At 37.9% G+C, this 27,921-nt stretch overlaps 1 protein-coding gene across 1 annotated transcript in view; it reads right to left on the bottom strand.

Moving 5' to 3' along the window:
• Positions 1 to 3,480: 3,480 nt before the first annotated feature.
• The window catches only part of LOC105389093, a 62,948-nt gene continuing 38,507 nt past the window's right edge, over positions 3,481 to 27,921 (bottom strand). Inside the window, exons 4-10 of the mRNA XM_038111592.2 lie at positions 23,206 to 23,419; positions 19,234 to 19,327; positions 18,293 to 18,392; positions 9,056 to 9,218; positions 6,832 to 6,950; positions 4,992 to 5,086; positions 3,481 to 4,507 (exon numbers count right to left, since the gene is read on the bottom strand). Coding sequence (XP_037967520.2) covers positions 4,995 to 5,086; positions 6,832 to 6,950; positions 9,056 to 9,218; positions 18,293 to 18,392; positions 19,234 to 19,327; positions 23,206 to 23,419 — 782 coding nt within the window. The 3' untranslated portion in view covers positions 3,481 to 4,507; positions 4,992 to 4,994. The remainder of the gene's footprint in view (positions 4,508 to 4,991; positions 5,087 to 6,831; positions 6,951 to 9,055; positions 9,219 to 18,292; positions 18,393 to 19,233; positions 19,328 to 23,205; positions 23,420 to 27,921) is intronic.

Genomic DNA, 27,921 nt, shown 5'->3' with positions numbered 1-27,921 from the left:
AGCATGTGCACTTAACCGCCCCTCCTCGCTTTCCTCGTCATCACACCTATCTTAAGGTTTTGGTGCTAGGGGTTTTGATGGTGTTGTGTAATTTGACACAGATTACGTGATATGATGGAGTATTTTATGAGCTCTATGCTAAATGAAAGTATATTTTAATTGATATAATAATATGGAATGTATTTTATCATCATCAGCCTATAATCATCCACTGCTGGACATAGGTCTCTCCCAAGGAGCGCCACAACACTCGAACCTCTGCCTTCCTAATCCAGCTACTACCGGCTACCTGCCTAAGCTTGCACATTTTGACAGCTATGTCGGTAACCTTAGTCCTGTGACGGATAACCTCTTTTCTGATACGATCCATTAGAGAAACCCCAAGCGAAGCTCTCTTCGTAGCACGCTGCGTGACTTTAAATCGGTGGACCAGTCCCACTCTCAGTAGTGTCTACGTCTCTGCACCATACGTCATCACTGGCAGGGTGCACTGGTTGAAGACCTTTGTATTCAGGCTCTGAGGAATGGCCGAGGAGCATATATATGTGACGATGATTACCGATTGCAGCCCAACCCAGTTAGATACGCTTTTCAGCCTCCTTGTCGAAATTGCTTATGCCTAGCCGAATAGTCTGCTTGAGGTAGACATATAGTTGTCTCACCAACGATCACCGGCTCCCGTTTGATGTTAACATTCTACATGACTTTCGTCTTGCCCAAGTTCATACCGAGGCCTACACGTTGGCAAGCACCTTTGTGCATATACCCAAGGTCTAAACTGCCTTTTTAATCTTGGACCATTTCCGACCACGCTGGTCCACTGAGGGTCGGTGGATTCACATATCTAGATGTACTAAATCTAGATATGCAGATTTCCTCACGATGTTTTCCTTCACCGTAAGAGCGATGGTATACATTATACTTAAATTCAAAGAACTCATTGGTACATGTCAGCGCCGAGATTTGCACCCGCATCTCTGGCATGGGAAGCGGGCGCATGAGCTAAAACAGATCTTATTTATACATTACATTAATTATAATACTTATTTTGTGATTGTTATTGATAAATTATACATTTAGTTTTTATACATCGCGATACGCGCCCGTTTTATCGAACTGCAAAAAGAGGTAATTTAACAAGTCCGGTAGGTAATTTCAATGATCGGTATTACCTGTATTACAAAAGATGGTAAATCTATTTTTATTTGCCTAATCATACATACCATGGCGATGAAAACATATGTCACGGAAATGAATAAACTGGCCACGGAAATGAATAACCTGGCCACGGAAATTAATAACCAGGCCACGGCAATGAATACACATTATTTTACAAGACATGGCGATGAAATTTTTTTCATTGCCGTGACTTTTTTTTCATTTCCATAGCAAATTTTGGCCACGGAAACCACAGAAATGAAAGCATGGCGATGAAAATCAAGCCATTAAATATAAATAACAGAAAAAGTATTAACTATTCGGAGAAACAAACACTTTATAAGGCGAATATTTTCAAAATGCTTTCTTTTGAATGCTTACTCAAGAAGACAAACTTAATTTTATAGAAGATATATCTATCCACGGCGATGAAAGAAAAAATGTCCAGTGACCAAAAACAAATATAACTTTCACTATAGCGCGAAAACGTGGGCACCTGTGTACCTCTTTCCACGTGGAGTAGTTAGGCAAAACTTGTAAAAAACGATTGGCGCACCGAGTGGGGGACTCAAGTTCATAGATAAAACAATATCCTTGATCATGTTTAGGTAACGGCGATGAAATGTAGTTCTGGGACACATGAATTTTCACTTACCGTTCGTTATATTCTTTATTTATTTGAATAAATGTATTTCGTAACAATAATTTAACTATTAATGTATCAAATGAAACTAAGTTTAAATCTAAACACTCAATATTTTTTCATCAATGAAGAATAATACAAGACGAGATGACCTGGGGACAAACACGGCAATGAAAGATTTGGAGGTTTAATATTTTTTTGTAAAGTATCCATTAAACCTATTGATAAAATATTTAGTGCTTCATATAGATTACTATTCCACATAACCGGAAAAAAATATTAGAAAATTATAACTTTGTTTTTTAGTACCGATTTCATTGATGCCACGCAAATTTTGGCCGCGGGAAATTCACCCATGTAGTGGATTTTGAAGATAAGTAAGTACATGGTTAAATTTAAGTAAACTATCGAACCAACTTAATTCTCGACGAATAAAAAAGTTTTTTTAATTGGTATAAATGGCAAAAGCAAAATGGTTTCTTTACGATAATTTTCTTAAGTTTATTGTGAGTAGTAAAATTATTAAAATCTTTCAAAAAAGTCTGTCAAATATATCAAGACTACTTATAGCGAACACGTACATATTTGCTCAAGATGAATATGTAACAGCCTGTATGGATGGTATGAATCACCGCATTTTGTCATCATTACTACGGTCGTTTGTTGTTGTTGTTTTTTTACTAAAAGAGGTCATACTGTACAAAAGAGGTCATATTTTCTTTGAACTAACCTCATTTGTGGTGTGATGATTACCTTATAGGTATGTTTTCTTACATAAGTAAATACATAAACGCTTTCGACTGTAATCCCGGCAGAGGTAGACGAGCCACCCGCTTTTCGCTGTACTCACATATGTACATGACAGGATTCGAACCCACGGACTTACCAATGTGAGCCGAGACTTTATCCATTACTCCCTATGACTATGATATTGATATTAATAGATATTAAATAAACCCTCGGTAAATACTAAATAAACGAACGAAGCAAAATAAATTTACACCAAAGAGCCATACTTACAGCCTGGCAATGCCTATTTAGATTTAGACTATGCAATTTTTGCAATTTTTATGTTTACCAGTAGATAGTTTTATGTATGTAGATGTCAATAGGTTCTACAAGTCCCTTCCATTTCAGTAATTAATTCAACTGCAGAGGAAATAATATGTATCGTCTCATCATCATCAGCCTATAGCAGTCCACTGCTGGACGTAGGCCTCTCCCAAAGCGCGCCACTGGATGCGATCTTTGGCTTTCCGCATCCAATCATAACCAGCCACCTTTCGCAAGTCGTCACCCCATCTAGCCGGAGGGCGTCCCACACTACGTTTGCCTAGTCGCGGCCTCCACTCCAGAACACGTTTACCCCATCGGTCATCGGTTCTTCGACAGATGTGACCAGCCCACTGCCACTTAAGCTTACTAACTCGGTGAGCTATGTCGGTGAGTATGTATCGTCTAATTAGTTAGGACTTTATTTAAATTTGTAAATCTGTGTTAAGAACATTCCACCTGAAGCAAAAAAAACATGGACAAAATATTACTAAGTAGCTCTGATTCTGAATTAAAATAACGAGCTTTGATTAGAAACCGAAAAAATATGTCGTTAGAGAAGCTTAATTAACGTAAATGAAAACAAAGTTGTTAACTGAAAAAACATATTTATTTCTACACAAATATTACAGAGTAAAATAAACATTATTATTTTCATACATAAACATTTTCCTTAAGCTAAATAAAATTATTAAGAAGGTAATTTCTTGACCAATTTAAGAGGCTTAAAATAAACAAAAAAATATTACGTTATTTGACTTAAGTACTTATTTGGTCGTTTGAAATTAATTAAGAACCTTTCAATTACATTAAATGATGTAAAATGCTACTTTAAATTCTTGAGAGGAAATATTTCTGATCAAGCAAGCTAAGGAATTTAACCAATTTCAAAAACCTTTCTTAATCTTACAAAATACACAATACCATACCTAAACAGTTAAACAATTCCATAAAAAGATTAATATAAGAATTTATCTGTGAACGAAAATAAATAAATAGTTTAAACTAATAAAATAAATGCAATGATGAGATGAAAACAGTATCTATAAGTAAAAGTAAAAATTAAGTAAGCTAAACAGAAATATAGCTAGTAAAGTAATAGATAATAACTTCTTAAGATTTAACATGCACTCAATCCACAAACATTTCAATAAATACAAACACACATCATTTAATTCTGTTAATTTAATTAGTACACTAAAATTTTATAAACCCTCTTTAATCCCGTGTAGTTAAAGGGGACCCTAGCTGAAATACATCTGTTAATGCGAAACAAACTTTCTTTGAAGTAGAATCATTCAAACGTGAATAATTAGCATTCTGAGTGCGAGTTTTTTCAGCATACGAAGTGCAAGTTTTTCGCTCGTTCGAGAAGCGAAAACGTTAATTTGTATGGCGTGGGTGAGTTGCCACCTAGCGATTAGCTCCATGCCATACAAATTAGATTTAAAAAGTAGATTTTCACTGCTTGAACTATAAAGAAAAACCTTCACTAGGTCCTCTAAAGCTGTGGGGCCAAAAGGGCACCTGTACTAACCAATCGCAGATTGGGATTCATCTGCAAAAGGTTTTTACTACCTATGTCTCTTCATAGTTTTAGTTGGATGTCATATTCCGTGAATGTGTGGTGCAGTGGAGAGTTGACTCCAAGACCTGTAAGAAAATTAAAGGTTTTAGGTTTAACCTTTACTATGCAGCTCATATTCTCTGTGGGGTGATAGTGCCTCTAACTGGCTCTCTTGAATGGAACATTTTTGCTATCCGATATAAGAATCTGAAGCTTAGATCATTTTTATCAACATCCCATATGAAATGTTGTTTATACAGGGTGTTGCAAAAAGGGTATACTAAGCCAAAAGGGGGTGACTCAAAGGGTCATTCATTCTGTTCTACGAGTATTGGAAATTCGCGAAAAAAAAATTCGTTCTATATAGCAAAAAGTCACGTGACCAACAAAGTTTCTATGGAAAATATTTTTTCATTTTATACCATTTTCATAAACACATGTTGATGAAAATGGTAAAGGATAGCAGTGTAGCCTTTCACCAAAAAAATTTATTGCAAATTTCTACGTCGAATTTACTCCCCGGATAACTTACTAACTCCCGATTTCCCTTTAAAACTCAACCCAACTCACCCCTCAATTGTGCAGCTTCCTCGCCGTCACCAGCTTGTTAATATCGTGGAAGGCGGCAAACATGGTGTTACTGGGAGACGCGACGGTGGTGCACCCTGGGAAGGAAGAAAGAAGTTGTTAAATTTATAGTAAAAGTAATATATTTTTATTTAAACAAACAATAAATTGGAATACTAAGCTCTAAAACTAATTAACAACCTCAACTAAAAATAACCTATAAATATAATACTATTATAAAACTGCCTATCTTAATAAATAATAAATGTTTTCTAGTTCACCGCCGTCGTTTGGCAGGGTTCCCAAGAGGCTGGCCGCATTGCCCCGCTGAATGGCGAGGCTTATCCTTTGTCCTAGGTATGTGCCAGCCCTTTGGTCGCCGGAGGCGTCGCTCAGCCGGGTCGCAATTTCTAGTAAAAGTATCTATAAATATCTGTGTAGATAGATTTATCAGCTGTCCGATACCCACATCACAGGCTCTGCCTAGCTTGGGGTCGGATCGCCGTGTGTGAGATGTCCCCACATATTATTATTATCACGGAAGGAACTAAAAACTGAGGCACCCTAAGTCGATTTCATTGTTACGAAAAGCCCGATACACACACATTCACACTAAAGTAAGTCAGTGCGCCGCCATTTACCAATTACATCGCTCCTACGCAACTACACACTCTCATGTCACCGCCATTGTTGTGCCTCATTTTTCAGTAAGCGAGCTTCCTTCCGCCTTTTTTTCTACTTCGATGAATGTATTGTAAAAAAAGAAATATCAAATCTGGGTTGTCCGACACGGGGCGCCGGAGCTCGCTCAGCGGCTCACTTGGCCGAGCCGCTCATTCGCCTGAGCATGCTCAAGTGGATACAAGGCTTAAGCTGTCCTTACATATTATTATTTAAAATAAAACAACACTCACCAGGGAAGGCCCTAGCGCAGTCCGCACCCTCCTGCCAGCTTCTCATTTGGCCGAGCCGCTCAAAAGGAGACGCTTGAGCACGCACGGAATTGCGTTTCCACTAGCGTCTCAGCCAAATGAGAAGCTCATTTGCCTGAGAATGCTCAAGTGGATACAAGGCTTAAGCTGTCCTTACATATTATTATTATTATCCTAACTAATATTATAAATGCGAAAGTAACTGTGTCTGTCTGTCTGTCTGTCTGTCTGTCTGTCTGTCTGTCTGTCTGTTACTCTTTCACGCCAAAACTACTGAACGGATTTGAATGAAACTTGGTATACATACGGTCTAGACCCTGGGAAAGAACATAGGCTACTTTTTATCGCGAAATTCCCACGGGAAAACTTTTTAAGGCGAAGCGAAGCGCGCGGGAACAGCTAGTTAATAAATAAAACTCTCTACAATAAGCTAAATGCAGTAGTTAAGTTCTATTCCATGACCTACACAAAATGTAAAAAGGCTCTTTTGGATCATCTTCTGACTTTAAACTACATTGAAACAGAATCACTTATTTTGACATGTACATAATCTTTTTTCCCAGTTTTTTTAAACCTAATTATACTTAACTGAATCTCATCCCAAACTTTAAAAAATTCTCCATTGTCATCGGCAAATCCAGTCGTTTTTCGTTATATAACTTATATTTTCTTTTTGTACCTATTTACCATTTAACTTTATTTTGTTATACGTGTAAGACGCCTAGATTTATATAAACCTGCTAAGAGGAAACTGGCGTCCATAACACAGGTTCACACCTACTATGGAAGCCATGTAACCAATAAAACATTATTATTACTTTTAAGGTGTCAGATTGTTAAGTTGGTTAAATAAATACTTTTTTCATTTCATTTCATTTTCATTTCATTTCATTTCATAAAACAACACTCACCCGGGAAGGCCCTCGCGCAGTCCGCGCCCTCCTGTCCGCGCCGCGCCGCGCGCATGTAGCGGAAGAAGCGCAGGATCTCCGGGTTGTCCGACACGGGGCGCCGGAGCTCGTTCAGCTCTCTGGTGGGAGAGGAGAAAATTTAGAAAAAAAATAATATTTGACACACTGACAAGAACAAAAATAGAAGATGATACAAAAAAATAACAAAATACAGAAAAAAGATTGCAATATTTAATAACTAGATACAAAAAAGAATTTAAAGAACTACTTAAAAGAAGAAAGATAGCAATAATAGCACTTCTTCTTCTTCTTATCGTGTCGACGACAAACCAATACCACAGACGGTCATAATAATATGCATGACAGAATACGAAATACGAATATGCTCGCGGAACGCAGGAAAATGGAGGCTATCCCGCGTGCGTGATGAAACTCGCATGCTGTTAAAAACAGCCTAAATGTGGGTTTGAATTGTTGCAAGTATGATCAGCTTTGTATCTCAGGTAAACTTTTGTACCTTGTCAAACTAATAAATGCGGTTAGTAAATTTGGTTTATAAATCTGACTGTACAATACTATTTATCAAACATCCTGTATATCGCGATGAACTTGAGCGTAATACGTAGCATAACAGGAAGCGACCACAATATCCTTGTTAGATGTTAAAAATAGGAAAACACAACATATATATGATTAAGATCCATTTTAGGTTGAACAAGTATCATTCGTTAGTTCCCCGCCTGAGAGACAAATCGCTTGAATGAATACGCCAATCAGACCCCTATGGTGATTCAATGTTCAGTCCTACATCTGAAAACGAATGTAGGAGAAGCCTCTAGAAATGTAGAGCCTACTAGTTCGATTGTCAAGGCTTTGTTTATGGAAACAAGATTGTAATAATATTTTCGAGTGATCGAAACAATTAGGTCTTAAAATGACGTTCCTCAAACCAAATGTATGTTCTATTTTATTTACCCAATACTTGCTTACACGCCAAAATTTAATGGAGATTCATAATTATAAATTTTGAAAAGTGGTTCAGATTAGAAAGGATTAAAACTATGTTAAGTGGGTAACTATGTATATGTTAAAATTTTGGTTTATCCTAAGGGACGATCCAACCCTTATTGTCTTTGCCAGATGCTACCAACTGTCCCTATGCGGACATATTTAAACTACAAAACCCATTTGCATTCCCAAAACAGTCCTTAATTTACTTAATAAATTATGCAGTCAATTATGAAGTTCAGGAAAGTTGCGAGGGAATTTAAAATGCAGAACTATTATTTGTGATGTAGAGCTTTGAAAAGGTTTAAAACTCAGCTCCTGCATAGAGTTTATAGTCTTGAGTCTAGGAAGTTGGCGGTGTGCGGTGAATAGGAAATTATGCGACAGGATGCATCTACACTGAACACAGAATTGTTAAAATACGAAAGATTATGTTCTCTTAAAACTTACCAATTACATTTTTAGCGAAGGCTACTGGTTTAGATTATGTAAAACCTAACACTCAATAAAAATTATATTATACGTCCTCGCGATATAAATAATTGTTACTGACTATCAAATATAAAAGCCGAATATAAAGTCCATAAATGATTATTACCAAAATGAGGAATGAATTTTATTGATTTGATATCTATTAAATTGTGATTATTGAATGCTATTATATTCATAAACTATTCGATAGCTTTATTAGGGAACATTTTGTCGAAAACCAGCTATTAATATTGGAATGCTTTTACAATTATTTTGATGATAAACATAATGATTATTACTCAATACAATAATAATATTGTACTTTATACACGTGTACATGACATGTATATAATTAATTTGGTTTTGGATTTTGGACCTAGTTCACTGATTTGAACTAACTCACTGAGCCGTGTCCAGTGTTATTGGACATAGGAGCGCCTCAGAAGAGGTCTATGTCCAATATTAAGACACACAACACTGTCCTTGGTCTTCCTCATTCAACCCCTGACTTAAGTCAGTCCAGGAACTCCTATATCATCGATCCGTAAGCCATCCAGAAACCAGCGACTGCAGTTATCTTTTTACTCCCTTTAAAAAGTTGTTCCCCCCCCCCTGTGTGAACCCCTCTCGACTTAGTATACCACTCTTGCAACACCGAGTATAAGGCGAGTATTTAGCTGGACTGGAGTACATGAGACGAACAAGCTGCTCGCGACACAACACCCTGTATACAGCACGCAAGTACCTGCTCAGCTGCGCCGACACGAGGTTGCTATACGGCGCGTATTTGGCCGGGCTGGAGTACATGAGACAGACCAGCTGCTCGCGACACGTCTCCAACTTGACGTCGCTCAGTGAGGTGCCGCCGACTTGGGATGGGTCGATGGAGTTCTCTGATGGCGCTAGACCTGGGGAGGAGAGAGGGTTAGTTAGGGAGGTAGAGCTGATAGGAAATCTTAAACATAATGGGCATTACCATAAAAATAAACAAACAAAAAACCCGACTGCACGCTAAAAAGATGAAAATAAGTCCCAATGTTAATGGATAGTATCGTAGGCGGTGACCAGCAGAGGGTTCACCATTTAGCTGAATGTTACTTAGAAAACGGCCTTGTGTGGCGGTCAATTTGGTCCCCGCCTGCGATACTTTCCATTAACATTGGGACTTATTTTCATCTTTTTAGCGTGCAGTCGGGTTTTTTGTTTGTTTATAATTATATTTTTTTATTTGTTACTTTTTAGTTATTTTTATTTTATAAAATTTTAATTTTATTTTTTTAGTGGGGTTTTAGTTCATGAACAATTTTTATTTCAATAATTTTGGTGTTGTTATTTAAATACCTACAATATGCATATTTTTGTAATGTGCAAGCAATCAAGCCCTTTCATTTGATACCCCACACGGCATACTTGGAAAAATATTTTTTTTTGATCATCACGTTATGTCCTCTAGAGGGCGCTATGTACATTTTAATGTAACTTCACATAGCTTATAACCATCGCGCCATCAATACGCTTCTAACGATACCTCATACATCAAAATCTATCAAGCCGTTTAGGCTACAGGAGGGAACAAAGAAACAGACAAACATACATACATACATACAATCTAAAAACATTACCCTCCTCCTTCGGCAGTCGGGTAAAAATAGAAAGTGTTTAACAGTTGTTTAGCGCTGTCAATCCTCTATAAAATCTGTCTCATTTAGTTTTAAACACTTGTTAAACAATGTATCACAGAGCAGAATATAATAGTATAGGGCGGTAGCACAGAATAAGTCGCAAGTTGTGTGTGTTCACATGGACTGTATTGTTATGCCTAAAACATGTCTAAAACTTAACAAAATATGAACAATAAATCAAAGATTCATGCTACTTACGAGTATACGTATTTGTAATTGAATATATTAACTACTAGCTGTTCCCGCGAGCTTAGCTTCGCCTTAAAAAGTGTTCCCATGGGAATTCCGGGATAAAAGTAGGCCTATGTTCTTTCCCAGGGTCTTGACCATATTTCATTACCGTAGTGTACATTCAAATCCGTTTTTTGGCGTGAAAGAGTAACAGACAGACAGACTTATTACTAAAATTGGCTTATATTACAAAAACTAGAAATACAATATACTTATGTAGGTTAAAATGTTTAGCGTTCTAAAATACCGCGTAAATGATCGTTAAACCTGATTTAAATACAACTGTGTTAAAGTCTATTTCCTACCAACATCCGTCCTTCAATCAAATGTCGCTCAAAATATTTCTTTCATTCGGAATAACTTCCTTCTCGCACCAAACGTTCAAGCCGATTTTCAGCACAAAGTTGAAGATAACTGAAAACTATTCCTGTAACTTTGTATCGCACGTAAAGTTTAAATAACTTTTGGCCGTCGACGAAGCAGGTTTTTTTATTAAGAAAAAAGCTGCGGCAAAATACGTCTACAAAAATTTTAACGAACCACGCACAGGGCACAGGTTGTAGGTAATCTGTGAGAATTTAAGTAACGAACTGTTAGCTAATTATGGGTAAATAGTGAATTCTTAGGATAACATCATAATCATATTTTGTGAATAAAAGAAACCTAACGAGAACGAAAGACGATGAAAAAGTCATACCATTATTAACATTTACATAGGTAATAAAAATCATTCTAAAATATTGTCTTCGTATTCCAATTAATGGTTGCCGATATTCTTTCGATTTATTAAAATTTATGAAATGAAGAATTTATTATTATTTAGTAGACGAATGCTTTCACTTGCAATTACATAAAATCACTGCGTCAGGGCTTTTAAATATATATTGAAGATTACATATTTGGAGAGTTTTAGCTTTCCAATAACTGTGTTACTAAAAATAGACGCATTTTTCCTGAAATAAAAATGACATATTATGTATCTAGCCCATAGACTTAGTATATACTAGCGTAGACGAACTGACAGCTCGATAAAACGTGACCAATTTTGATTTTTCAGTGTGTGCATTAGCTAGTGATGTACCTTTCTTTACTTTGGAGGACCATCGATAAGTTATTGAAGTTCGATGTTCGACCCTTGGAGAGAGTTGTTTCATAGACTGTTGTTGTCCAGATTATAATTTTGACATAGTGTAAAAAAATGCATAAATAAAAATAAAAACACTTTATTCATCGCTCCTTATTTTATTGACTTTTAAACAGAAAAATCTTAGATATTATATTATCTGTCTGACCCATATTACTGGCTCTGCCTCGGATGGCCGTGTTTGAGATGTTACCACATATTTATTTATTTATTTAACTGGTTCATTACAGTTTCGTTTCCTAAATTATTAAGTTCACATTCATTCTTAAGTAGAATTGCTGCAAATGGTAGTGGTAATGGTAGTTCTTCTTTGGATTCCAACCAACGCGTCCAACTAATTTCAACCACTTTCGTCTTATTATAGTATCTATAGAGGGAATCTGTTGGACAAAGTATAGAAAATAATTAGTTTATGTATTTGTTAAAAGATGTACCTTGCCCTGACAAAATGGTTCAGATCCGAGATGGTAAACGCAAGCTAGCATTTATTTTCATAGGTAACATTCAAGATAAAATATCGATAATGATATCGATTAATTTGAGTCAATCCCTAGCGTACATGTAAAATAAATTGATGAAAAATATATCCACTAAAATCATGGAAATTATTAACAAATGGACTTCCACATACACAAAATATGAAAGTAAACAACAGCATTGGAATTATTTTGTATTTAATACAGGATAAAAGACATTTTTTAACCAAAAATAAACGCGTCGTAGCAGTGATGACTATTTTGGTATTTACCTGTGAAATGTGCAATTTTCAGGATTATTTCTATGATTAACGCCACAATCACTCGCAGAAGATGTTACCGTTGTTGAATACACTTAGATTTACTGAAAATAAACCACGATGTACGCAAAAAATCCAAAATACTAAGGGGTTGTTTTTCCGCGTGCTGAATTGTGACGCTCTGTCATTCAAAACCAGTCACAGTTTCATTATATTCGCTATCCTTTTCTATCTTGGCAAATTTCCGTAAGGGATTTTCTTCTCCCTCGCTCGCTTTGTTCGTCTATACGCTAGTATATACTAAGTCTATGATCTAGCCTATCTGAAACCTAGTTAAACATTGTGAGATATGGCGTTTCGACTTTCTCCGTGTTCGGCATCATAAGGGTCACAGTGACAGTTAAATAAAGTCAATTTTTCTCTCCACCTTTAGTTTGCAAGGTGCGGGTGCCTATATAAATAGAGTGAGTCGCCCGCGCGCCTCAGTTGTAATATCACCATGCAGAAATGACTAGGTTTCAGATAGGCTAGATACATAATATGTCATTTTTATTTCAGGAAAAATGCGTCTATTATGTAGTCTGAGCCTATCTGAAACCTAGTTAAACATTGTGAGATGTGTTTATTATCGCATGGTGGAGAGAAAACCAACTGTGACCCATAAGCTACCGATGAGTGTATCAGTAGATAAATATTTGAATCTATAAATTTATAATGCATAGATTTCTAGGTAATAGATATACTAAAAAGAAAGGTATAAGTATACATAAGACTTAAGTACTTCCTTATTATTCCTGACTTGTCAGAAAGTTATGGAAGGTATATATACCTATAAATATAGGTAGGTATTTATACATATGGATACACACAGTGCCTCTTCGAAAGCAATACTTATAAGTAATTATTGATCAAAATCTTGTTATTGTCAAGGCAATATTTTTAACATACACTAGCCGAATGGATGGAACCAGTGAAATACTTTGCAACAATATTTAAAAGCTGTAAAATGTAGAATATCGATCCAGGCCGCTGGGGCTCAGGTCAGCACATGCTGACTAGGGTATGTAATTCTGGACTGACCTCAGAAATGCAGCAGCCGACCCTGGAGCCTCGAGGACCTGCTCAGTCAGCCCTGTATGACGACACGGCCTGCAACACCTGGCGCGGCATCTAGTCCTTGGAACGAGGAGTGGTGCTTGAAGGGAAGATAATTTTACTAAATATCTCAGCCTCATCAGCTACTGGAAAAGATTAGATGAAGGCTGTGACACTGGCGGATAACTAAGTATTCAGTTTTTCAAAACATGATGCAGGTCACTACATTCACAGTCTAATTTTGTATTCTAACTAACTCGGCGGTTAACGAGTTCCTGTGCAGTCCTACTAGGAAGGAAAGTTATTTTATAAGCCTTTGCACCGATTTTGTGGGCTACTATCATTCTGTATCATCATGTGTGAATATTATGAGCTCTGGCAGCATTCCTTGGTACATGACATCAATTAATAAAGATTGATTAACACAACAATAACAATTATAATAGTTGATAAATGAAACCCGGCTAACATGTCTTAACTGGGTAAGTAAATGATCAGTCATGCCACCAGGATAAGTAAAATGTTCAGTACTTCATATGAAAAACATTAACAAGGTCACCTTTAGGTATGTTCGTCAACACTAAGGGCAGGTCTCGGCCAAAACCTTAAGGCTTCGCCTTGTTGCAACTTCAAAGGTACGTAGGTAGGTACCTACTTACATTGTTGTAGGTTCGATTTTAAAACCATTAAGTCAACCTAGATAAAACAAAATAGCTCGATTAAATAAAGATGGTACGTAAAGATGTTAGTTGTACCTGGTCAGACCTGATGCAACGACAGCCAACATAGACTCTCTAATCTGTGGAAGCAACAATCACGGTGGCGGGAACATGGACAGTTGGACGAGCCACCTCGAGCCTGAGAACTGACAGTTCGCCAACAGCAGATAGCTTGCGGCTATCTATAGGTAAACTTAGGTAGTTAGCTATACACAAGAAAAAATCCTTGGACATCGATATGAGAGTGGAACAGCGAATAACTGTGACATTCATTAAAACAAAAAGGCTTGTTGTTGTTGTTGTCCAGCTAAGGAAGGTTACCTACTCCAGCGACCTGGTATTGCATTCTGAAAGAACTGCGAAGAGTTAATATTATGACTAATAATTATTACTTATTTAGAAAGTTTTCAGCAAACTCTAATAAATCAAGCAGCTACCACGTCACCGCTGCCCGGTTATAGCTCTGTACTAGCTTAGTAGATATATATACCAGTTCTAGCCTTCAGCTAGAGGCCAGAGAGCTCCTAAATGAGATGCGAGTACGAGCATGACACAAGTAACTTTTTTACTTGGTAACTAGTTACGTAACTAACTGAAAGATCCATAAAACAGTTGAGGATTACTCAAAATGGAATTGTGAAAACGGCACGTCTGCATCTTAACCAGTCAGTCTAAGTAGTTTCAGCAGATACAGTGTTGAAAAATAGTTATGAAACGTTTGCGCCAGAATCGAATTAAAAATACATTTTCATTAGAGAAGCCGTTTAGGCATGAATAGGTACTTTCACCCTTTGGATTGTGCTCCAAATGATGACCTTCGAAATTCATAGAAATTTAATGACGACTGCCATTGTTTATTATCTAGCCCCGTACATTGAGTAGGGCTGCGGCTACACGTGATGTGATACCCAGTACACAGTAGGTATATGCATGTTCCCAGAATAGTGGAAGTTATAATTTTACCAAAAGGTAGTCGTCTCGTGCAAGAGCACCGTTACTCGATTTATTCGATACACAACTAGTAGACAGCTGCTGCGTAGGAGGTTCACGCATTTTTCAACAAAGAGCTCGGATACACTCACAATCCACTGGGACATAAGGAAGACAGCTACTATGGTGCCACTCAGAAACCGCGATGACACTCCGATCATGATCACCCGACAGTAGGATCATAATAAATTCGGTAACTTGTGAAGCGGTATGGTATAGCAACAGCGACTTTCACGAAATCAGGAATTAGCTCAGTGCTTTTAGGTTGAACACTCGCCGGTGGGATTCACTTTGCTCACAGCCGAGAAAAGAAAAGACTCAAAGCTGGAATCTGCCGATGTGTCATGACACTTAAGATAGTGTCTGGGGGGTCACTTTATATGACGAAAAACGAACTTTCAGTGCACTGCGGCGCGAGCCGCTCTATCTGTTTGTATGTATTAAACGTGCCGATTGCACGACAGCTCTCGTTCGTTCGTTTCTCATCAGTATAGAGTAACGCTCCTGTACTTACCGTGCGTCACCATTCCCATGAGCAGTCCAATGATCTTTAGGCAGTTTAGAACAAAAGCTGCATTAGACAGTTTCTTCAGCAGAGACATCGAAATAAAAAATTGATTGCACAACTATCCCCAGGAGCAGTCTACAGGTCACTTTGGGTAGTTCAGAAGAAAGCTGCTTTAATAGAATACCCTACCTCAGCGGAGGCATCAAATTGAAGTGCTATAACACTTTTAGAAGCGGTGCACGTTACCCGATTTGTCGTCATCCATGCCGATGCGGCTACGGCGACTGCAGGTGGTTACTCAGGCTTCGTTGGTGTGCCCTTGTATGGCTAACATGACCAACCTTGGCAGTAAACGTTCGTCTGCATATGCCAAAATCACTGATGAATAGCGCACGTTACTCGATACCTTCTAAATAAGTCACTCATAATGATGGCTGATGATGATGATGACCGTGCTAGCAATAGTGCAGGCGGTTCCGCTGAGCATAAAATCTCTTCCCAGACAGGGGGCGTTTGGATCTGGCAACCAGAACAGGAGTGCCAGGTGTGCGCAGCGATGCAGGTGGGACAACACAGCCGCCAGGGCAGGAGTACATGGCTGGGTCTATGTAGCGATGCAGGTAGCACAAACCGGTGGCCAGGGCCAGGACCGGGTGTACGCTGCGATGCAGGTGGCACAAAACGGTGGCCAGGGCCAGGACCGGGTGTACAGCCGCCAGGGCAGGAGTGCATGGCTGGGTCTATGCAGCGATGCAGGTACCACAAACCGGTGGCCAGGGCCAGGACCGGGTGTACGCTGCGATGCGGGTGGCACGAGACGGCGGCCAGCGCAGGAGCACAGGGCCGGGTGTATGCTGCGATGCAGGTGGCACGAACCGGTGGCCAGGGCAGGAGCGCAGGGGCCGGGTGTACGCTGCGATGCAGGTGGCACGAGACGGCGGCCAGCGCGGGAGCACAGGGCCGGGTGCAGGTTACACGAAACTTCAATTTCACCGAATCGGCCTGCCTACCCTTCAGCGGGTAGGTACCGGCGGATCACATTACTTGCCGCACATGCCACAATGTCCCAACATACTGAAACTCGGAGCCACGTGCTTCCTGTAAAAAATCCTATGACGGTCCTGGAAAGCTCCTGTTTGTAAAGCCTTACATAAGCTATAATCAAGTGCATTATTGTAATAGCAAAGTTTTTATCAACTGTTTTCTAAAAATATTAGAAATTGAGGGTAGAAAAATATATTTTTATAATTTTTTCCTGTATAAAATTAACATATGCTTTACTTAAAGCGGTCATTAATGTAAGTATCTAGCTCAAGCGCCACTAGTAGGACAATCAATCAATCATCACCACGACTATTGAATCGGACCCTACTGCGTGGGATAAAAACCCCAAGCGCCGGAGCATTATGACCAGTGGCTGAGCTTTTAAAAGCAGTAAATAATAGCATTTTACTCACGGCTTATCAACTCAAACCTTCGTTGCGAAATCCTCAGCAATGGCTGCGTGCGCAGCAGCCGGCAGGTCCCGCTCCCCGACGCCACGTGTCGCGGCGGCCGCGCCCCGCGCCGCCTGGTCCGCATCACGATGCTCCCGGCAGCGAGGACTCCGCAAATTCAATATTATATTTTTCCCCGTTCGGAGCGAAGCCGACGAGAACCGTGGCTACATTGAGCCATTTTGCCGAAGTGTTCACTTCAAAAATCAAAAACCAACTGAGGCGCGCGGGCGACTCACTCTATTTATATAGGCACCCGCACCTTGCAAACTAAAGGTGGAGAGAAAAATTGACTTTATTTAACTGTCACTGTGACCCTTATGATGCCGAACACGGAGAAAGTCGAAACGCCATATCTCACAATGTTTAACTAGGTTTCAGATAGGCTCAGACTACATAATAACAATATCATAAAGTTTATTGCCAACAATTATTACTAGCAATAAACTTTACGATATTAGAAATTATTTATAAACGCACTAGCCTATGTATTGTACCATAGGTCGTGACTGGCTCGCCTCCAGGTATTTTTAAAGTATTTTCTTGTACCTTTATTAGAAAAGTTTGGCAGCTTCGTACACAGTGGTGTTACTTTTTAACATAATATTAATAAAATTATTTAAGAATTTAGAGAATATTAGCGGTGTCTTGAACAACAGTATAGGGTTTCACAAAGCGTTGGAAAGTTTGCAAACAAAAGTGATTACAATGTTTTTAAAGTTTATTCACGATTTCAGATTTGTTTCCAAAATTAAAGTGAGTATGTGGTTGGGTCATTTGACCTGGCAACATTAACGTCACTGATACAAGGTTATCCTACGGGCAATTAAAAAGTTTCACTCTAAATTCCAACACCAAATAACCCAAATATTCTCATTTTTAATTGGTAACATCCTGATGCTCTGTTAAATGTAATTAAAATTTGCAGATAGCGTGATTGAGCTATCCTTTACCGTTTAGGAGTAATTTGGTGCTTTTCTCAGTGGAACCTTTTCATTGCCCGTGAGTGTATCTCTAGATTAAATATACTCGTACATTATAATTATATTATAATTATATTATATTATAATTTATATTTAGTATCTATCTATCTATCTATGTATTTGTGTAGATATATCAGCTGTCCGACACCCATAACACAGGTTCTGCCTAGCTTGGGGTCGGATGGCCGTATGTGAGATGTCCCCACATATTTATTTATATTTATTTATTTATTATTGTGTTGTTCAATAACTATTCGTTTACGTATAAAATAAGGGTGACGATGGTATATTAATTATGAGGCATTGCATACCAGAACGACCATTTATTCTTCATCACCTCTTTCACATTAGCATATCAGTTATACATAGGTATGTTATAGAAACAATAGAAACGTTACCGAGTCTAGCGAAGATCCCGTCCAGGCGGGACAGCAGCGGCGAGTAGAACGGGTCGTAGTTGCTCAGGATCATCGATGAAGCTGGAATCTTCTGGAACACCTGGATAAAAGTAATTTTAGAATAATATCCCACTTAGTAAAAGGTGCCCTGAGCGACGCATCAACATTCAACACTGGCGAGCAATGAAAAAGTTCAACTTTCAAAATACCGACACTTATTTTTTTTACATTTAATCTTAAATGCGAACGTCCTTAGTTGGTTATATTCTGATGACCTGTAAATGTACTTCAATATTGCAGAAGGCGTCATTAAGCTAAGCGTTTAGGAGTAATTTGGTGCTATTCCAATGGAATCCTAACATGTACGCACGTTCACAGCCAAGATCGGCAACATAAGTCATATGAGGGCACACAAGCGACGCTGCCGCTGTCGAACCTTCTGTCCAAACCCGGTCGGACAGAATCGTCATCATCATCATCATCATCAATTAAGTGCTATATAGTCAACGAAACTTTTTCATTGCTCGCGAATGTATTTCACAAACTAATCTAGCACCGGCGAATTATACACAGCTATTCACCTCTGTTTCCCCTACCAGGCAGTATATCAAAGTTTATTTCTTGACTTTCAGGGTGTGGCAATACTGGCAATTATTAACCGAAAGGGGACCAAAATATTGGTCTAATTTGTTTTATAAATTGACAAAAAAAGACATCATTTGTAAAGTTGCATGAAAAGCTGAATTTTTTTATTTTATTTGGGTAATAATAAGGTTTAATTTTATATTATTGCCATTTGGTGTATTTGTCACCGCCTTGTTCTAGTGTTAGTCACTTTAGGAAAAAAAATAATATAGTAAGTATACCTACTCTAAACATTCTTAGTTACACAAAGATTGTTTACTTTCTGTGCCTAGTAAGAATGAATGCTGTTTACGTACCTTGTAGTTATTACTAGCTGCTGTTTGCATTTGGTTCTTGTAGTAGCCGTTCTTATTAGGAAGGTACGCCATCTTTTGACCATTCATCGTGACTCTGGAAATAATGAAAAAATCTGAGATGAGCAAAATACTTACGGAGGAGAATTTCCATAATATAACCTTTTAAGGGGAATTAAGTTACGAACTAGCTAACTAAACATACCTACATGTGCTAACGACTGTAATCGTTGAAGGGATATACAGCGTTTACTCGCAAGCGACCCACCCGCTTTCGCTGTACATTTATATTCACGTAACAGTCCTCACGATGTTTTCATTCACCACGTAATACAATTCCTTCAAAAACAAGCTCCGACAGCACTACTTAAATTTATCTTATCCAGGCCCTGTAGCACGGGGCGTTATTAAGACGTGACAAAAGTTCTCCGTCGCGCTCGCTCTTGAAGCTGCGTGATGTGGGTGAGCGCGATGCAAAACTTTAGTCACGTCTTAAATGCGCCGCGTGCTAGCCCTTCTGATTAGAATGCACCAGCAATTATTTATTTATTTTTAATAATATTTATGTATTATTATAGAATATATTTATTATTAACTATGTAGGTTTTATATATTATTATATGTAGGTATTTACATATCGTTTATACTTTATATTAATGTAGTTTATAAATATCTCTTATTTTCACACGCTAGCCTTTTTCATTATTTCTATGTCCTTTCAATTTGGTTGTCTGGAAGAGATTACTTTTAGTAATAAGGCCGCCGATTGTGCTATTTATTTTCTGTTTATGTTTGTAATACTGTTTCTTTTTGTGTGCAATAAAGAGTATTTTATCTTTATCTTTATCTTTACTATAATTATTAATAGTTCTTAAATTCTTTATTTTATAGAATTCATTTGTAAGTATATGACACGATGCGAACCCGCTGCTTCACGAATGAGAGCCGAAACCTTATCCATTTATTTATTTGGCTAACAAAACGGTTTTCAGACAAATATCCACCACGACTCCTCAACTATAATATATATTTTATAAAATAGTTTACTTAATAATTAGTTTAAATTGATATTTCCTGTTCGAAATGTATCGAAATAGCTACAAACAAATTGATTCCAGGGTTAGATACCCAATTTACCTTTTTCCCCGCCATTTACTGATAGACATTGATCGATAGGGTAACTATTTGTCTGCAGTAGGTTTACCACGAGTTTGATAACTCGATTGTAGTTGTATAGTATATTCAATGCAAAAAAAAACAGTAACTGCCACTTTCCGTAACTTTAGTTGAATTCCTCAAATTGTGTTTATCAAATGCTTTCAAATAATGCTGTACTAGGCTAGGCTAAGACTCACTGTTGCTAACAAATTTATGGATTTGAATTATCTGAAATAAACGAAATTATTATTATAATTATTATGTACGGTTACGTGGCAAAATCATATCGTAACTATCACACTACTTGTGACCGTGGATGTTACATAGAGGTTAAAAAGCTATTATTAGATTATGAACTTTGGATAGCTATTTTCACAATTTCATGTTTTTTTCAGGAATTTCGGCAATAACAATACTTTTATATTAAATATTCTGTTGTAAATCAGAGCACGACAGTGATATCTTTAAATTTCATTTAATATTTGGTGCAAGCTAGCCTTAGCGTTGCTTTGCTACCTTCCGTTGCAAACTCGTGGTTGACGCACCGTATTTACGAAGTGGTTCGTCGAAAATAGGTTAAGCTATGTATTATTTTAGGCCAGTGGAGCTGCCTACTTCCAATGTATGAATAAATTATGTTTGCGGAATATCGTCTATGTCCAGTAGTGCATGGATGATAACGAGCTGATTGTTGATTCTATTCTATTCTGAGAGGGGGCGAAGTTCTTGTACGTGGCTCTCTGAAGTGAAACCTTCGTACATAATAATATTATATTATATGACCTTAATTTCAGCTCAGCCAGCTTAGCTCATGAGTGAACTGGAGCAGTAAGCCTGGGTGTAGCAAAAACTGAGATAGGTGCTCTGTTAATCCAGAATAGATTATCTCGTTTCCGAAGTAGAAGCTAACAGAATAAATATGTTCAACCGTCTCATCCACTTCCTCATCAATGTGTTGATTATTTTGATGATATTCTTCTTTTTTAGCTTATCGGTGAAAGAAACTGTATACTAGGGATGGTCATACATTAAAGTAAGTTATTATTGGTTAAAATAAAATATTAAAAGCATAAATAAAAGCGGGAAACCCCTGAATCCAGAATAAACTTGAGGCGCTGTTAAGTATTTACGATGGGTAAGTGAGACCGGCAATAAATATTTTGAAACGTATAAGAAATAGTATCCATTAACGATTTCAATATCCTATTAAACATACGTCATAAAAACTTTTATGTCATAGTTAGCGTGAGACCTTTTAAATAATAAAATATTATTTATGACCAACGCATCTGCAATCCTCACGTCTTTTTCAATAATAACAAACTTAAACCCCTTTTTAGGGCAAAAAAAGGAAATCCCTTAGTATTACTTACTTAGTATAAGTACCTACTTAACTTTATTTGGTTGTGGATTGGAAATGCTTAGTAATGGTCGCCATATTATCGGTGTCGCATATATTTTTGTTTACAAAAGAATATTCGTAATTACAAATTTAAAATTAACAGATCTCTATGGGTCTAAAATGCACTATCCCTGAATTCAAGATTAAATAATCTATTGCTGTTCTTACTGTCACAGCATGGCAGACATCTAAACTCGATATAAGGCTTAAGAGCCCCCGTCGCAGAAACCGCAACAAGCGCGGCACCGCCCTGGCCGCCCGCTCGCTGAAGGCCGCCACGCCCACGGTCGACATCTACGTCTCCCGCATACACGCGAATATGGCGCATGATAACATCGTGCGCTATATTAAGGAGAGAAGTGTCGGCCGCACCGAACAGCCAGTCCAGGTGCTGGCGATCGAGAGGCTGCAGTCCGCCAAGCAGACGGACTTCAAGTCGTTCCGTATTCGGATTCCCGCGGCCCAGCAGAAGGTTCTGCTGGATAAAAACTTCTGGCCTGCGGGGATAGTGTTCCGCCGATACAGGGAGGCCAAACAGACTATTAAACCCCCTGATAATAGTGCTAGAGTTTAGCTAATTTTAGTTTTTATAAGTTTCTATGTAGAGTATATATTAATATTGTTTGATTTATTTTAAAATGTATTTGTGTATTTTATACTATGGGCCATTGATGCCTGAAATAAATGGATATTATTATTATTATTATTATTAAGAATACCCTAAATAAATCTCTCAAATCCATTCCACAACTCATGGATTTATTCATTAACGGGGTTAGTCTAGCTTACGTACACCGAAGTTTGCAAGGTTGTTGCGCTAACCACAACTCTATCTCGTTGAATAAAACGTTTCGATTGCATGACAGCTCTGCTAGCGTATGCTACGATTTTATTTAGGATTTTGCTTATGATTTTAATATTTAACGCGTTTTTGTCACCCGCACGTTTTATTTCTACAAAGTCCTACTAATTCTGCCACAATCACATTTAAAACCCTTATAAATAAATTTATTTGCCTACAATCGTACATACCTGGAAAGATCGACGTTCCCGATGTCATTAACGTCATTTGCATCGGCCATGTTAGCGTACAGCGCCTGTCCGTCGTTAGGGTACGCGTACATCCCTTGCGGGTCGGTCTCGTACGCCATTATGTCTTTATTCTCTTTGTTTTGTTAGTAAATATTGTCTGCACGCATTATTGATGCAAGTCTCTCGATAGTCGCACGGAATGTTTGAGGTGACGGCTCGCTTGCTTGGTGTACTTATTATTGTAGTTCTACGTCAGTTTATCGTCCGATCGCCTTTTAATCGGTCTTAACAATCCTAGATACTAGAGGTGGCATAATTATCTATCTGATTTTTTAAACCATTTTACCATCCAACAATCTATTTTCTTAGACTTTTGTACATACCTGGAGAGATCGACGTTCCCGATGTCATTAACGTCATTCGCATCAGCCATGTTGGCGTACAGCGTCTGTCCGTCGTTAGGGTACGCGTACATCCCTTGCGGGTCGGTTTCGTACGCCATGATGTCTTTATTCTCGTTGTTGTACGCGTCTGCGTCGTCCACGTGGGCTGGAGGGTAGCTAGCCTGACTGGACGCGGCTGACAGCGAGGATATGCCTGGAATTTGAGAAGTCAAAGTCAAATGTTTTTATTCATGGTATAAATATAAAATTTTCTGATGAACGTAAATTTTTACAAACTACTCTCCGGTCGGATAAGGGGGGGCTCGTTCAGGGAAGTAGATCCATACATATATATTATATGTTAATGACTGTATTCCCCGAAGGGGTAGTCAGAGGTGACAAGTAAGAGGGAAGTTGATTTGAATGTTAATAAATCTGTAGTGTCATAAAAATATTAAGGCCTTGTTTCACAATGTCTGGTTAGTGGCTACCTGCTGTGAGATAAAATACATGCTGTCACTGTTAAAAGCATAATAACAGAGAGTGAAAGCATGTATTTTATCTGACAGGTAGCCCCTAACCAGACGTTGTGAAACAGGGCCTAAGTATAATGATTTCAAATGTAACGATGCCCCCATAAGAATTTTCTCGCACCCGCGGGCTGGCTCCACTTCAAACAAATTATGAGAGATATGTGGTATTTTAGGAACAGCGCGTGGGTGCTATTTTTTAAGCGGTCGGCCCGGTCCTTACGCTGATGTACAAAGCTGCGTACAGACCGGCCAAACGAACGCCAACAAACGGGTTTCGTTGACCTTCGTTGCTGCAATCTGTCCTGTAGTGGTACTCTGGACGCGCAATCGATTGTGTCACGCTTGCCTTCGAGTCATTTGGCACTCTGGAACATGATGGTGGCGCCACCTTGCCTACCGTATTTGGTGGTTTTCGGGTGAACTAGTCTAAATTCGGTTACGAACGCAAGTTGGTACTCTTGACCGCCATTTTGACAGTTGTCAATATTGAACATACTGGATATACGCAATCGCTAAGGCAAGAAGAAAAAAGTAACTTTATTACTTGTATTTGTACTTGTGAGTGGCGATTTTGTGTGGTTTTGTGTGGTACTGGTATTTGAGACTAAAGATGCTGTGTTATGGCTTATTTTGCACTACGAATAGCGATTTTGCGCAATGCGCAGCGAAGAGATATCCGGAGGCGCAAAAATCAGCGGCGACCGGTGAGATATTTGGATGAAGCAGTGGAAATGGGACAGGCGGAGTTCGTCGATAATTACCGCCTCACAAAAGAACTTTTTGATGAACTATGTGGAGACATAGAGCCCTTCATGAAGGAAGGATTTAGGCCTAGTCTACCACGCTGGCCTAGTGCGGGTTGGTGGACCCCAACACAAGCAAGCTTGTGCTGAAAGAGTTTATTTATTTATTTGAAGACCAACAAATGATACACTTGTTACATACATCAAGGCTACATAAATAAAATACAGTACAGGCCTCTGACTAGGATTAAGGACTGCTGCCGAAGCAGCAACCGGGCCCCACGGCTTAACGTGCCGTCCGAAGCACGGAAGCGTCCAGAAAAGAACCACTTGAAATTGGTCACCCATCCAATGGCTGACCGTGCCAGTTGTTGCTTAACCTCAGTGATCAGTTACGATCACTGAACCCCGCTCGACTACAGACGCTTCGATAGTGTCAACTTGACACTATTCACGACAGTTTTTGTTATTTTTTTCCTTTTCATTCATTCTTTCACAAAGTCGTAAAAAAAGTTTCAAACAATCGTAACCAAATTTTAAGTGAAACCGAATTGCATGGAAGTAATAATACAACAGGAATGCGCACTGCACCAAAAAAACGAGCCGACAGAGATAGTCAGCACGGAGCCCTCCATCTCTTTCTATTTTTGGTGACCATAATTTATGTAATTCATGAGACATCACTTCTAATCTATCATGTCGCGAATAGGTGTCGATGGTCTCAAAGTCACCTATTATTCGAACAATTCGATGTACAGATAAGTAAATAACTGACAATGATAAAAAGTCTTAGCAAAATCGCACTCTTTATTGTCAGGACTTTATAGTTCGACTGTAACGATAATAAACACTTGCGATGAATCGGGATTTATCGTCGGGTTTAAAATGATGAAAATTTGTGGGAATTACTTGGAACCACCTTTGCTATGTTTCTTCATTGGAAGGAAAGCTGAAATTTGGGAAAACCAAATTTTAAGTAAATAAAATTAAGTTGGGTGTAGTGTTGACAAGAAAGTGTCAAAACAGGTTAACATTAAACGCAACTATGTACCTAAAACGTGTTTACTCTGTGGGTGTTCCGTATACATAGTCTAGTAGATGAAAATCATAAGATTAAAAAAAAAATATCTCAACCTAAGTGCTTCCGCCGGTTTTAAGCTTGATTAATTATCTTATAATACTCATATCTATCACCAAAAAAATCAACAGCTCATAACTCTTTACCAGCCTTAAGATAACAGCCACAATAATACCTAATGATACTTAGGTATAAAATAAAACAAAAAGTTGAATGAAACAGGTCCTAATTAATGGAAAGTGATTCAAAAGTACGAATGTATGGTCACCCTAACCATAACGTCTCTCACAACAGTATAAACGTCATCCGTCATCTTGACAACTTCGGTCTTGTCGTAAAGTATTTAGAAAAACTACCAATATTTTTTATGAAATTATTATTCATACAAATACCAAATATTTCATTAAAATTACATGTTTATAATGATTTATTATAAATTTGTTTTTGAAAATGATATGATATACAGTAGTCTATGAGTTAATTTAATATATTTTTTGCCTAGCTCTCTTCGTACAAAATCTACTTAAGTTTACACAACTAAATCCTGGCAATTGTTAGAAAGAGAGGAAGGGCTCTGTGGTAAACCCTCTCTATCGGCTCGCGGCCTCTTTCACTTCAAATATAAATCTTAAGGTGAATTCGTTAGGTCTATTTTTGTTTGCATCATTTTGGTGAGTGCGCATTCCTGTTGTATTATTACTTCCATGCCGAATTGTAACCAAATAGACGTCAAGAGTACCAAATCTAAATTGAAATTGGTTCTGACTCGAGCACAATATTAACGCAATATGAATAACTGTCTTGCGTATCAAGAGTAGCAGTACTGTATTATGTATGGTAAATATCCATAGTTGTGCGTTCGTTGGGCCGGTCTGTACCCAGCTTAAGTCAATATTTTTTATGTAAAAAATCTGTATTGTAATAAAAATATTAAGTACGTTTAATGGAATTTGATATATTTAGGGTGACTATAATGGAGGGCACACATTTAAACGAAATTTAATATAATATCGCTCACTTGCTTTGAAAGTACACTGAATGAGCCAAACAGTGATAGATTTAATTATGTAAAACCCAACAAACAAATAAAGATGATACAGTTTATTTTAAAATAGACTCAAGTTAAGATGGACTTCTGTCAAACCTTAGATTAACTTGTGTCAAACAAACAACTTGGCAAAATCTCGATAAAATGAAATATTTAAATAATACTTGGATGCTTTTAGCTATTCCGAGAAATTATTAAATTGAACTTTAAATTATTTTGACCAGCAGATATAATATTTTAGGGTAAGTATAATCTGCTTATTTATTGACTGTTAATAATAATAATTATATAAAACAAGCAGAAGCAAGGTCTGGACTTGAAATTAAATGAAAAAACGGTAGTTTTTTTGCATTTTGTAAATACAAACTATATATAATTAGGTGTTATACATACTATGTATAACACCTGATAAAGGTTAGTTTTGAAAGCCACATTTTATAAACCCAACCATAACAAGGTGTTCTCGTGTTTCTTCGAATTTAAATTGTGAGAACAGAAAATTCCAACTTGAAAATGAAACTTTTACCACAGACAAAACAACGTTGTTTCAGGTGGCCTATTCTGGTTAAGTCAGCGATTCCGAACAAATCACTATTCGTCGTTATTATATTGAAGACTGCACAGTGCAGCAGATAGTTTACTGGCTAAAGGCCTTAAGTTCCAGATTCGATTCCAAGTAGAGCAACATAATAATATAAATATTTTAAGACCCTTACACTTGTAATGTAATGTACCCTGTCACATTCATCAAAAAATCGCACTCGTGAAAAGGGGACTGCGATGAAACACATTTTAGCTCAAAAGCGATAAACATTCGCTGTGGTATATGTTCCATTTGACAATCAATTTGATATCTATACTGTAACTAATTAGTTTAAGGGCCCGTACAGGGTGACGTGCCCCGCCAAATTTGGGTTTTCAATGCTCTTCACACAGCACACGCAGTGACACGCACACATGTAAGTTTGCACAGTGGGTCATAAACTTTTGCTCGCCAACTTTATTGACAATTATTTTCAAGTAGTGATTTGAGGGTAAGTATAATTTTTAATTACACTGGTAAGCACCAGGAAAGAGTAGAAATTAATAGGGGTGCCACTTTTCTCCATACTCGGAACCCGATTAGCTTTCTAAACAAATGTAGTATTTACTTACTTGTAGAAAGGTAACTACAGGTATTAAAGTGTAGATACTAAGGGTATACTAAGCCGAAAGGGGATGACTCAACTCAATCAAGGGGTCATTCTGAACAACTTTTGTTCAACGAGTTTTGCAAATTCGCGAAAAAAAATATTCGTTTTCCATGGTAAAAAG

Source organism: Plutella xylostella, chromosome 26 (assembly GCF_932276165.1).
Source record: "Plutella xylostella chromosome 26, ilPluXylo3.1, whole genome shotgun sequence".
Taxonomy (NCBI): Eukaryota; Metazoa; Arthropoda; class Insecta; order Lepidoptera; family Plutellidae; genus Plutella; species Plutella xylostella.
This window is presented reverse-complemented; position numbering and strand designations above follow the sequence as displayed.